The 13,695-nt window shown below is 44.4% G+C and overlaps 1 protein-coding gene across 3 annotated transcripts in view; it reads right to left on the reverse strand.

Annotated features, from left to right (window-relative positions):
* The window catches only part of kiaa0513 (KIAA0513 ortholog), a 141,658-nt gene that overhangs the window by 83,327 nt on the left and 44,636 nt on the right, over nt 1-13,695 (reverse strand). For all 3 annotated transcript variants that reach the window (XM_048546326.2, XM_048546321.2, XM_059651813.1), the window contains 3 exons: nt 12,263-12,362; nt 8,511-8,584; nt 5,599-5,669 (listed from right to left, as the gene is read on the reverse strand). In XM_048546326.2, the coding sequence (XP_048402283.1) occupies nt 5,599-5,669; nt 8,511-8,584; nt 12,263-12,362 (245 nt within the window). The remainder of the gene's footprint in view (nt 1-5,598; nt 5,670-8,510; nt 8,585-12,262; nt 12,363-13,695) is intronic.

Consider the following 13,695-nt stretch of genomic DNA (forward strand, 5'->3'; position numbering starts at 1 on the left):
TGTTAACCAGAATAGGCCGATAGGGTTTCTGCGTAATATCGCATGATAGACGACATCTCTGGGTATTGCAGTGTTCTTACACAACTGCACTGGAATATCAGTCCTGATTTTCTTTTAATGCACTTAGGCCTTGTTTGAGTCATGAGACTCCTACCGACTGAGCCATAGCTTCTCCTCTTGGGCACTCTGAGGTGGTCTAATTATTGACTATCTCTGTGAGTGTGTGACCTTTTTTAAAAAGTTCTCCCATGTTATTATAATTTTGCTCAAATGAAACTATCTCAGCATAAAAGTTCAGATGGACGTTGCCTTTTCTTGTGTCACTAGCTGGCTTTAGTGAATTAGGGCCTTCCTAAATTACCTTTGATCTCATTACTGCTTTGGTGCTGGAGGGAAGTGAATTAGTGACATGTTTAACATCACAGGACTGCACTTTCTGCTCTGTTGGCCACAGAACACAATGAGACGTTGATGATGCAGCCGTGCTTTTCGCTCTCAACTACAGTCCTGTGCCTTGCAGCATTCTGGAAGGCCATCAAAGGTTTTAACATTTCCTACCTCTTCCTGATTCTTTCCTCTGAAACTTTCTTCTTTGCTGCTGGGATCAAATTAACTTCAAAGCATATTTGAATACAGAATCGTGCTGATCAGATAAAGTGGAAAGACTCATTTCTGCCTGTTAGCCTATGGCCAGTGCAAAGTGAACTGAGGATCAATTCTCTTCATTTTTATATTTTTGTTAAGGGACAACAGTTGAATAAACTCTGAAGCTTTGCCGACATCCATGTGTCTAGCTGTTATCCTTGCAGATGAGTTGCTTCTTTAAGAGTCTCTCTGCCTACTGTATTAGTTTAGGTAGGTCTTGAGCTCCCCAAGCACTAACTAAAGAGCAGTTTTCAAGTTTCCCCAGGGTAGGGGAGTCCAAAACTAGAGGGCATAGATTTAAGGTGAGGGGAAAGATTTAAAAGGGACTCGAGGAGCAACTTTTTCACACGGAGCGTGGTGTGTAAATGGAACAAGCTGCCAGAGGCAGTGGTAAAAGTGGTTACAATTACTACATTTTAAAGACATTTGAACAGGTGTGTGGATAGGAAATGTTTAGAGGGACGTAGACCAAATGCAGGTAAATGGGACGAGTTTAATTTAGAAAACCTGATCGTAAATTGGCTGGCTGAAAGAAGACAGAGGGTGGTAGTTGATGGGAAATGTTCATCCTGGAGACCAGATACTAGTGGTGTACTGCAAGGGTCGGTGTTGGGTCCACTGCTGTTTGTCATTTTTATAGATGACCTGGATGAGGGCGTAGAAGGATGGGTTAGTAAATTTGCAGACAACACTAAGGTCGGTGGAGTTGTGGATAGTGACGAAGGATGCTGTAGGTTGCAGAGAGACATAGGTAAGCTGCAGAGCTGGGCTGAGAGGTGGCAAATGGAGTTTAATGCAGACAAGTATGAGGTGATGCACTTTGTTAGAAGTAACCGGAAGGCAAAGTATTGGGCTAATGGTAAGATTCTTAGTAGTGTAGATGAGCAGAGAGATCTCGGTGTCCAGGTACACAGATCATTGAAAGTTGCCACCCAGGTTGACAGGGCTGTTAAGAAGGCGTACAGTGTTTTAGCTTTTATTAATAGAGGGATCGAGTTCCGGAACCAAGAGGTTATGGTGAAGCTGTACAAAACTCTGGTGCGGCTGCACTTGGAGTGTTGTGTACAGTTCTGGTCACCGCATTATAAGAAGGATGTGGAAGCTTTGGAAAGGGTGCAGAGGAGATTTACTAGGATATTGCCTGGTAAGGAGGGAAGGTCTTACGAGGAAAGGCTGAGGGACTTGAGGCTGTTTTCATTAGAGAGAAGAAGGTTGAGAGGTGACTTAATTGAAACATATAAAATAATCAGATGGTTAGATAGGGTGGATAGGGAGAGCCTTTTTCCTAGGATGGTGATGGCGAGCACGAGGGGGCACAGCTTTAAATTGAGGGGTGAAAGATATAGGACAGATGTCAGAGGTAGTTTCTTTACTCAGAGAGTAGTAAGGGAATGGAACGCTTTGCCTGCAACGGTAGTAGATTCGCCAAATTTAGATACGTTTAAGTCGTCATTGGACAAGCATATGGACGTACATGGAATAGTGTAGGTTAGATGGGCTTAAGATCGGTATGACAGGTCGGCACAACATTGAGGGCCAAAGGGCCTGTACTGTGCTGTAATGTTCTATGTTCTATGTTCTATTAGTGAGGCTACACCGGGTATAGGGTACGCAGTTTTGGTATCCTCATGTGAGGAAGGATCTTCTTGATATACAGGGAGTGCAGCCAAGGTTTACCAAATTTGATTGCTGGGATGGCAGGATTGATGTATGAGGAGACATTGAGTTGGTTAGGATTGTATTCACTGGAGGTTAGAAGATGAGTGAGATCTCATAGAAACTTATAAAGTCTAACAGGACTAGATGGGATAGATGCAGGAAGGATGTTCCTGATGTTGGGGGAGTCCAGACCCAGGGGCCATGGTTTAAGGATAAGGGATAAACCTTTTAGGACTGAGATGAAGAGAAATTTCTTCACCCAGAGTGATGAACCTGTGGGATTCAATACCACAGGAAGTGGTTGAGCTCAAAACATTGTGTGTTTTTAAAGGGAGATGGATATAGCTCTGATGGCTAAAAGGATCTATGTATATGTCTGTTCCTGCATTTACTTTATAAAAGCCCCCTCTATTTTATATCCTCCTATCCAAATAATCCACGACTTATCTGTATTACATTTCTTCTGTCATGTGTCTTCTTATTTCATCAGTTCATCTACTTCTCATGAAATCCATTATAGCCTATTTTGCAAATTTTGTTTTAGCTGCAAACTTTAAATTGATGCCCTGTTCACACAAGTCTAGATCTTAAGCGTTTGTCAAAAACAGCAGCTCTCCTAAAATAGAAGGCAGCTAACAGGAGATCTGATATCAGCTTTCAAAATCATCAGGGACAGCATAGATAGAGAGAAATTTTCCACTTGTAAAAGGAACAGGGACAACAGAGTCAAGATTTAAAGTGATTTGTAAAAGAAGCAAACGTGCTGTGAGAAAAACATGTTTTCAGACAGCAAATGACTTGGATCTGGAACCCACTACTTGGTACTATGGTCGAGGGAGGTTCAACTGAGGCATTCAAGAGAGACCTGGATGATTGCTTAAATAGAAATAATATGAAATGGTGAAGACAAAATGTAGGAGAAAGACATTAAGTTATGATGCTCATTTGGTGAGTCAGTATGGCTATGACAGGCCAAATGTCCACCTGTGCTCTAACACTTCTGTGATTTGGTGGTCCCACTACTGGGAGCCATCACCGTACGCTTCCTTCCAAAGTGCTAAATTAAGACAGAACATTCCATGCAGGCAGTGGAGAAAGCTCCACTGTAGTTTCCAGCAGCAATGAAGATGTAAAATTTAAAGATCCCTTTCAAAGAGCCCTGTTTGCCCAGGCAACAAATCTTGCAATCATATAAACAGACAGGAAGTCACTTCTCTAAAATCAAGCATCGTGTTACTAAGATTACTAAGAGGAGGAAGATTTAAGGGAGGCATGCGTGGAAAGTTCTTTACACAGAGGGTGGTGGGTGCCTGAACGCGTTGCCAGCGGAGGTGGTAGATGCAGGCATGTTAGCGTCTTTTAAGATATATTTGGACAGGTACGTGGATGGGCAGGGAGCAAATGGACACAGAACCTTAGACAATAGATGACAGGTTAGACAGAGGATCTTGCTCGGTGCAGGCATGGAGGGCCGAAGGGCCTATTCATGTGCTGTAGGTTTCTTTGTTCTTTGTTCTAAGATAATAGGAATTGCAGATGCTCGAGAATCAGACAGGTCAAAGAAGCGAGGATGGAGCCAGTAAAGGTCCGTGACACCACCCACGCCCTCCAACTCCCCCAGAACTTCCAATTCCTCGGTCCCCAACACCTCATCTTTAACACGGACGTCCAGTCCCTATATACACCTGCATTCCCCATACGGATGGCCTAAAGGCCCTCCACTTCTTCCTGCCCCGCAGGTCCGAACAGTCCCCCTCCACTGACACCCTCATCCATTTAGCCGAACTTGTCCTCACCCTCAAAAACTTCTCTTTCAATTCCTCCCACTTCCTACAGACAAAGTGGGTAGCCATGGGTACCCGCATGGGCCCAAGCTATGCCTGCCTCTTTGTAGGTTACGTGGAACAGTCCCTCTTCTGTACCTACACAGGCCCCAAACCCCACCTTTTCCTCCGTTACATTGATGACTGTATTGGCGCCGCCTTGTGCTCCCACGAGGTGCTCGTACAGTTCATTCACTTCACCAACACCTTCCACCTCAAATGCCATCCCCTATTCCCAAATCCTTTGCCTCGACCGCATCTGCTCCCAGGACGAGGCTTTCCACTGCCGTACATCTCAGATGTCCTCCTTTTTCAAGGACTGCAACTTTCCCCCATCTCAGTGGTCGAGAACGCTCTCAACCATGTCTCTCGCATTTCCCGCAACTCATCTCTCACACTCCCTCCCTGCAGTAACACCCAGAGCAGAATCCCCCTCAGCCTCATGTACCACCCAACCAACCTCCAGATACAAAGCAACATCCTCCGACACTTCCGCCATCTGCAATCCGACACTACCGCCAAAGACATTTTCCCCTCCCCACCCTTGTCTGCTTTCTGGAGGGGCCACTCTCTCCATGACTCGCTTGTCTGCTCCACACTCCCCACCAGCCCCAGCGTACCCGGCACTTTTCCCTGCAACCGCTAGAAGTGCTACACCTGCCCCTCTGCCTCCCCATCCCAGGCCCCAAGACGACTTTTCACATTAAGCAGATTTTCACCTACGCTTCTGCCAATATGGTATACTGCATCCACTGTTCCCGTTGTGACCTCCTCTACATCGGAGAAACCAAACGGAGGCTTGGGGCCCGCTTTGCAGAACACCTACGCTCGGTTCGCACTAAACAACTGCACTTCCCAGTCGCGAACCATTTCAATTCCCCCTCCCATTCCTTAGACAACATGTCCATCCTGGGCCTCCTACAGTGCCCCAACGATGCTACCTGAAGGTTGCAGGAACAGCACCTCATATTCCGCTTGGGAACCCTGCAGCCCAATGGTATCAATGTGGACATCACAAGCTTTAAAATCTCCCCTCCCCCTACCGCATCCCAAAACCAGCCCAGCTCATCCCCGCCTCCCTAACCTGTCCTTCCTCCCACCTCAAGCTCCACCCCTATCTCCTACCTACTAACCTCATCCCGCCCCCTTGACCTGTCCGTCCTCCCTGGACTGACCTATCCCCTCCCTAACTCCCCAACTACACTCACCTTTACTGGCTCCATCCCTGCCTCTTTGAACTGTCTGTCTCCTCTCACCCTATCTCCTCCGCTATCCATCGTTTATCTGCCTCCCCACTCTCCCTATTAATTTCAGAACCTCCTTCCCTTCCCCCATTTCTGAAGACGGTCTCGGCCTGAAACATCAGCCTTCCTGCTCCTCTGACGCTGCTTGGCCTGTTGTGTTCATTGAGCTCTTGTTATTGTGTTACTACCATTGGTGTGATCAGACAGGAACTGCTGTTTCCACTCACCTACGTAATAGAAGGTGAAGCACATGGTCATTAGATTCTTGGCAGGACCAAAATCATCCATTTGGTAGCACCTGTAATGACAGCACCAGAACCTGGACCATACTCACATAATTTACAAAAGATTTATACATCCCGTGTACCAGATAAGAAGTATTCCCATTGTTACAGAAGGAAAAAAAAACAGAACAGGTTCAAAAACCAAATATTGGAGAAGAATATCTGCAGATGAAAAATGCAACAAAGAAATAAGAATAAAGACAGTGATGGGAAAGACTGTCGTTTGTAAGATGAGACACTAGCTATTTGGAAATCTCAACAAAAATAACTAAGGAAATTAAAAACTGAAAGAACTGTGGATGCTGTAAATCAGGAAGAAAAACAGAAGTTGCTGGAAAAGCTCAGCAGGTCTGGCAGCGTCTGTGAAGAAAACAATCAGAGTTAACATTTCAGGTCCGGTGACCCTTCCTCAGAACAGACTGTAGCTGGGAAAACGTCAGTTTATATGCAGAGGAAGGGCAGGGAGTAAATGATAGATAGAGCCTAAAGAGAGAGAAGAGCAGTTGGATAGACAGAGGAGTTGATAACGATCAGTCTGGGAGGGTGAATAGTTATTAATGGGGACTGTTAGTGGCTAACTGGGGGTGTGTAATGGCAGGCTATGTGGTAACAAGGCTTGGTGTGTGGGGTGGGGGCTGGGACATGGGAGAGTTAGGCCTTAAAATTATTGAACTCAATATTGAGATAACAAGGGGTGGAGCTGGATGAACACAGCAGGCCAAGCAGTATCTTAGGAGCAGGAAAGCTGACGTTTCAGGCCTAGACCCTTCATCAGGAATGGGGGAAGGCAAGAGGGTTTTGAAATAAATAGGGAGAGAGGGTTAGCGGGCTATGGGGTCCCCAGGCAGAAAATGAGGTGTTGTTCTTCCAGCTTGCGTTGAGCTTCGATGGAACACTGCAGCAAGCCAGAGATCAAGATGTTGGCCAGGGAACAGGGTGGTGTGTTAAACAGGCAGGCAATAGATAGCTCAGGGTCTTTCTCACGAGCAGAATGTAGATGTTGTGCGAGGCAGTCACCCAACCTACGCTTCATTTCCCCAGTGTAAAGGAGACCACACTGTGAGCAGCGAATGCAATAGACTAGATTCCGGGAAGTGCAGGTAAAGTGTTGCATCACATGGAAGGTATGTTTGGGCCCTTGGATACTGGGGAGGGAGGGGGTAAATGGGCAGGTGTTGCACCTTCGCCAGTTACAGGGAAAGGTGTCGTGAGATGCAGGGAGCAGGGACCAGGGTGTCCCAGAGGGGCTTTGGAAGGTGGACAAGAGAGGGGAGGGAAATGTGTGTCTGGTGGTGGCATCTTGCTGGAGGTGGTGGAAAAGGTGTCTGGTGATCTTCTGGATGTGGATGCTGGTGGGATTTTATTTAGTATTTCACTCAGGAAATTATTTCTGATTTGTGCAGAACTGAGAGTTGGACTTTATGTCAGGAAGAGATCAACTTACTAAAGAGCATTGAAATGTGAGTTTGGAGGAAAATGGAAAGAATGGTGTGCAGATACATAGATCCCTTAAAATGGCCACCCAAGTGGACAGGGTTGTTAAGAAAGCATATGGTGTTTTGGCTTTCATTAACAGGGGGATTGAGTTTAAGAGTCATGAGATCTTGTTGCAGCTCTATAAAACTTTGGTTAGACCGCACTTGGAATACTGCGTCCAGTTCTGGGCGCCCTATTATAGGAAAGATGTGGATGCTTTGGAGAGGGTTCAGAGGAGGTTTACCAGGATGCTGCCTGGACTGGAGGGCTTATCTTATGAAGAGAGGTTGACTGAGCTCGGTCTCTTTTCATTGGAGAAAAGGAGGAGGAGAGAGGACCTAATTGAGGTATACAAGATAATGAGAGGCATAGATAGAATTGATAGCCACAGACTATTTCCCAGGGCAGAAATGGCTAGCACGAGGGGTCATAGTTTTAAGCTGGTTGGTGGAAAGTATCGAGGAGATGTCAGAGGCAGGTTCTTTACGCAGAGAGTTGTGAGAGCATGGAAGGCGTTGCCAGCAGCAGTTGTGGAAGCAAGGTCATTGGGGTCATTTAAGAGACTACTGGACATGTATATGGTCACAGAAATTTGAGGGTGCATACATGAGGATCAATGGTCGGCACAACATTGTGGGCTGAAGGGCCTGTTCTGTGCTGTACTGTTCTATGTTCTATGTTCTATGTTCTAATCAGTAGGACAGAAATTGAAACAAGTGAAGGAATGCTGTGGAAAGTAAATAAAGAAATTTGCTGAACATGGTTCAGAACAGACAGAGTGAGGGTAGGACTCACTTGCTAAGAGGAAACAAATTAGAGAGAAATGTTATGAAGGACAGACTTCCTGTAAAAGAGAGGAAGGAAGAGAATATTGATGCTGAAAATTGAAGAAAGTTATTGGCAAATGAAAGACTGACAAAGGATGGACAGACATGGGAGGTGATGAGTCAAAGGTCTGCCTTTTAACAGAGCAGATGTGATGATACCAAATCTTTAAAAACACTGGATGAGTTCCAGCTGGAGTATTGTGTCCAATTTTGGGCACTACACTTTAGGAGGATGTGAAGCATTATGAAAGTGCAAAAAAGATTCATGACAATGTTTCTATGGAGAAAAGACTTCAGTTACTTGGATAGCCTGGAGAGGTTAGTTCTGTTCTCTTTAGAGAAGGTTGAGAGGAGATCTGATTGAGAATGTGTTTCAGTGCAGAATACAGACTGCTCACAAGTGGCATTTCTGAACCTGGCAGAACCACAGAGTCACTCAGTATGACTGCAGCCCCACAACTTATTTAAAACTTGGCTACAGTTTTGGTTAGACTTGGTACATAGAAAGAGAAGGCCCAAGGCCTGCATAGAAGTAGTAAAAGCAATACTCACTCAAACAGAACAACAGCAAAAGACTGTACCAATCGGTAGAAAGCATACTCAGAGATACATTTGGAATGGCACCGCTGCAGTGAGAAAAAAAGAACTTCCTCTCAGTAAATAATAACAGGGTTTTATTATAGTGTTCAAGTTGCACAATTCTGTACATCATACGTTTTACATTAGCCCAGGGAGAAGGGTCGTCTGACAGTTATCCAGTTTGTCTCTGCAGCGATGTTGCCTGATCTGTTGAGTTTTGCCTTTCACAAGTACCAGATGCTTTACCCACTATGAATTCCGAAGTTTGGGTATTATTGAAAGAAGAGCACAAATTTGACTGGGACAACACATCCATAATAGCAGCAGCCAAACAGAAACAAGCCAGGGAATTCCTGGAGGCCTAGTATTATGACCGGAACTCCATCAACAAATACGTTGAACTGGACCCAATACACAAACCTCTGAAGAACAGAACTGGAAGTGATGCCAACCAACCCAGCAAACCGAGGCACATAAATAACAAGTGGGACAGAACATAACACTTCACCAGAGGCACACTGATGATGTTAACCTGCAGGGTGATGAAACGTCTACAAGCAAACCCACCAGCTCAACAAACAAGTCTACAACCTCAACCTGCTCAGTGTTAGCCCAACTTTCAGTTGTTATTGCCAGTTATCACTGTCAATGCTCAGAGCAAATGAAGTACAATGCCCATGAGTACACCATCTTTATAATGCCAGTGTTGCAGTACTAGAGTCAGCTACTAGAGGCCATCAGTCAGCCATCGTAATTCACAAACGGAGAAGAGTCACTAGACTTGAAATGTTGACTCTGTTTTCTTCCCATGGATGCTGCCAAACTTGTTGAGTTTCTCCAGCAATTTCTGATTTTGTTTCAGATCTCCAGCATCCGCAGTTCTTTGTTTTATTTTAATTATAATCTCACAGCCTGCACTGTAGGAAAAGGCCATTAAGCCCAACCAATCCACATCATCCATTAACTTCCCTGAATCCATCATGGGGAAAGAGCCCCATGTGGCCTATCGAGTCCACTCCACCATTCTATGAGATCATAGCTAATCTGATAACCCTCAACTCCACTTTCCTGCCTTTTCCCCAAATCCTCTGGAGTTCCTTTATTAACTAAAATTCTGTTTATCTCAGCCTTAAAAATACTTAATGTTGTAGCCTCGACATCTCACTGGAGTGAACAAGTCTACAGATTCAGCACCAGAGATGAAATCCCTCCTCATCCTCCTTAAACGGGCAACCCCTTACTCTGTGTTTATTCTGTCCGGTCCCGGACTCTCCCAGAAGAGGAAACAACCTTTCCACGCCTACCCTTTCAAGCCTCCTAAGAATGTTATTGAAATAAGAATAACTGGGGATCTGACTAAAACATTCTCACATGGCTCAACAGACTAGAAACAAGGAAGATGGTGGAAGAGTCGAGAACCAGGCTCAGTGATAGCATTTGGGGTAGGCTTAAGATGAAGCAAAATTTCATCGCTTGAAGGATAGTGAACCTGTGGAATTCTCTACCATAGAAGGCTGTGGAGGCCAAGTCACTGAATATATTGACAAAACATATAAATATATTTACAGATTTGAAAGGCATCATGGGGTATGGAGAGAAAGCAGGAATACAGCTTGAGGCAAAGGATCGGCCGTGATCATATTAAATGGTGGGGCAGGTTCAAGGGATCAAATGGCATAATCCTGCTCCTATTTTCCATGTAATAAGGTCATCTCTCATTCTGCTAAACTCCAATGAGTACATAGCCAACCTCCCCATAGGACAGTCACAGCATTCCCAGGATCAGCCTGGCAAACCGTCTCTGGACTGTCTCTAATGCATGTATATCTTTTCTTAGATATGGGGCCAAAAACAGTTCATGGCATTCCAGCTGTGGTCCGACCAATGCCTTGTGTGGTTTGAGCAAGACGTCCCCCCATTTTCATACTCCATTCTATTTGAAATAAGGGCCACTATCCCACTTCCATTCCCTAATATCCAGTGAACTTGGATGCTAATTTTGAGAGATTTATTTTTGTGATCCTCTGTTTTGTAGCTTTCTGCAGTCTTTCATTATTTCAGTAATACATTTTTTTCACCCTGCCATGCACATAACCTCACATTTTCAAACATCCGTCATCTTATATCCCACATCCCATATTGCATTGGTCAGGTTTTTCCCTCACTCTTTTAGACTCTGAGTCAGCTGCACTACTTGCATTCCCACCTATTTTTGTGTCATTCACAAATTTGGTAATAATACATTCAAGTTTCTATGAGATCGTCCCCTCATTCTTCTAAATTCCATTGAATATAGTTTTAACCAATTCATTTTCTTGCCTGCCATCCTAGGAATCTGTCTAGTAAACCTTCTTTGCACTCCCTCAATAGCTAGAACATCTGTTGTCAGACAGGAGACCAAAACTGCACCCAAAACTCCAACAGTGGCCCTACCAGGGCCCTGTATAGCTGCAATAAGACATTCCTGCGCTTGTACTCGCATCAGGCCACCATACCATTTGACCTCTTCACCACCTGCTGCACTTGTACATCTCAGTGACTGGTGCATAAGGATACTCAGGTCTCGTCACATCAGCCCCTTTCTCAAACTATCACCAATCAGATAACAATGCATCTGCCTGTTTTTGCTACCAAAGTGGATAACTCACATTTATTACATCCACTGAATTCACAGAATTCTAATAAATTTGTCAGCCATGATTTCCTCTTCACAAAGCCATGTTGACTCTGCTTGATGATATTATAGTATCTAAATGCTCTGCTATTACATCCACTATCACAGAGCAAGGGTCACAGTTTAAAAATCATAGGTCTCTCATTTAAGATGGAGATGAAGAGGAAATTTTCTCTTCGATGGTCATGTGCCTTTGAAACTGTCTGGGCAGAACATAGAGGCAGAGTCATTGAATATTTTTAAGGTTGAGGTAGATAAAATCTTGTAAAGCAAACTTGTGAAAGATTGTAAATGTTGGCAGGAATGTAGAGTTTCCAGATCAACCTTGACCTTGTTGAATGGTGGAGCAGACCAGAGGGACAGAGTGCTCCTAATCTGTATGCTCATATAATTATATTCACATGGAGTTGAACAATTTTAGATCATAACTTATGCTCAAATTTTGCTTTTTCTTTGCTGATTATTTTTCTCTTTTCTATTTTCCAATGTCAGTGATTCAGGATCCTGCTTTTCACACTTCTACACACTTATTCACTTGTTTTTCTAAATCTTGTCCCATTATCAATCCCTCTGGCTCTGACTTGTCAATCTCTCCTGCCCTCCACCCGACCTTCTCTTTTATTATTTGATTTTATTTCCTTCTATCCTCCCTTTTCACCTTACTCAAAACTTATATTTCTACCTTTTTCTAGTTCTGATGAAAATCACAGCTCTGAGATATTAAACATGTTTCTTTGTCCACAGATGTACCACATCTGTTGACTAAACCTGCCACATTCATTTTAAATCAAGTGATTGAAGAGGATATTGGACGCACAGAACAGAGTATCAAAAGTGTTTAGTTATGGTTACAACCCATATTTCAGGAAGGCAAATGGCCAACACTTATTCCAGTGTATGTTCAATTATCACTTGTAGTGGCTTCAGAATAGATCACCTGACCCAGAGGAGATTACTCAGTCCCAGCTATTCCACCGAGACGCTACGCAATCACCCAAAAAAAAAATCACCCAATTAGCAATTCTGCACGTCGCCCCAGCCTTGTTCACACCTGGGCACTAACGTATTTTGCAAACCACTCTCTGCCTTGGCTGTTTTCTTCAGAACAGAGCTCCCCGAATCGAGCTTTCTCCTCCTGGTCAATTTCTTGCCTGCAACATGAGAATGAGACAGAATTAGATAATGTTTTCCCTCAAAATTGAGACAATTTCCCCTGTTCATTCCTCCATTCTGGTCCCTCACACCACATTTCACACTCCTATGTCTTGCTGTAAACTTGACTGACACCATCATAAATTGGAAGTGGGGATATTTGCTGACAATTGCATAAGGTACAGCATCATTTGCAATCCGATAGATACTGAAGCAATTTGAGTCCAAATGTACAAATGGACAACTTCCAGGTTTAGGCTGGCAATTAGCAAAAACCTTTTGTGGCACATAAACGCCAGGCAATGGCTCACTTCAACAAGAGAGAATCTAACCATCACCTCCTGACATTCAAAGCATTTATCATCACTATCAACCCACTATCAACGTCCTGAGGATCACCACTGACCAGAAACTGAACTGGACTCGCCGTATAAATACTGTGGTTACATAAGGAGATCAGATGCTAGGAATCGTGCATCAAGTAACTCACCTCCTGACTCCTCAAAGTCTGTCTACCATCTACAAGGCAGAAGTCAGGAGTGTGACAGAATACTCCCCACTTGCCTGGATAAGTGCAGCTCCAGCAAAATTCAAGACGCTTGACATCAGCCAGGAGAAAGCAGCACACTTGATTACCTCAACGTTTCGCACTGGTGAGATGTATGTGTACTGGGAACCATTTACAATAGGCTTGTCTGACAAACAGCCCTTGGATAACAGAGCTGCCAAACCTTCATCAAGAGTTCCAAATACAGGACACAGAAGTGGAAAATTCTGAAAAGGGAGATGCTGTCCAATTACAGGCTGCTTCTCTCCTGCATTTGCAGCTGACAGGCTGTCTGGTGAACACATCAGCAGCAAGCGCAGGAGAGAAACAGAAGCTGACTAGAAGAGCCAGCCAGAGTGCAAATGGAAATAGCTTTGGTGAACCAAAGGCTGTACATCAGAAGCATCTAATGCAAGAGTGCTTCAAGGGACAGACTGCAATAAGCAGGATGATTGTTCCATGGACAGAGCAGGGAAGAAGCTCTGAGCCAGAAGTCGAGCCTCTGTTCTTTAAATACAGGTGCCTCTCTGCTGGAGGAGGCAGTCAAAAGGCAGAGAATAATGCCTGGAGCCAAAGCAGGTAAGTAAATGAAGGGGGGGGGGCATGAATGAAAAAGACAGAACAGAAAGGAAAGTGGCAAGAAAGGCTGGGTACAAGTGCGGGGTGAGGGGAGGGAAGGGTGTAGAGACAAGTACAGAGAGAGGAGTGTGGAGAGAGGGAGGGGTAAAAAAAATGGGAAGGAAGGAATTGGGACAGGTGTGGGACAGGAAGAAAGTAAAAGCAAA

The sequence above is a fragment of the Stegostoma tigrinum genome, chromosome 16, assembly GCF_030684315.1.
Source record: "Stegostoma tigrinum isolate sSteTig4 chromosome 16, sSteTig4.hap1, whole genome shotgun sequence".
Taxonomy (NCBI): Eukaryota; Metazoa; Chordata; class Chondrichthyes; order Orectolobiformes; family Stegostomatidae; genus Stegostoma; species Stegostoma tigrinum.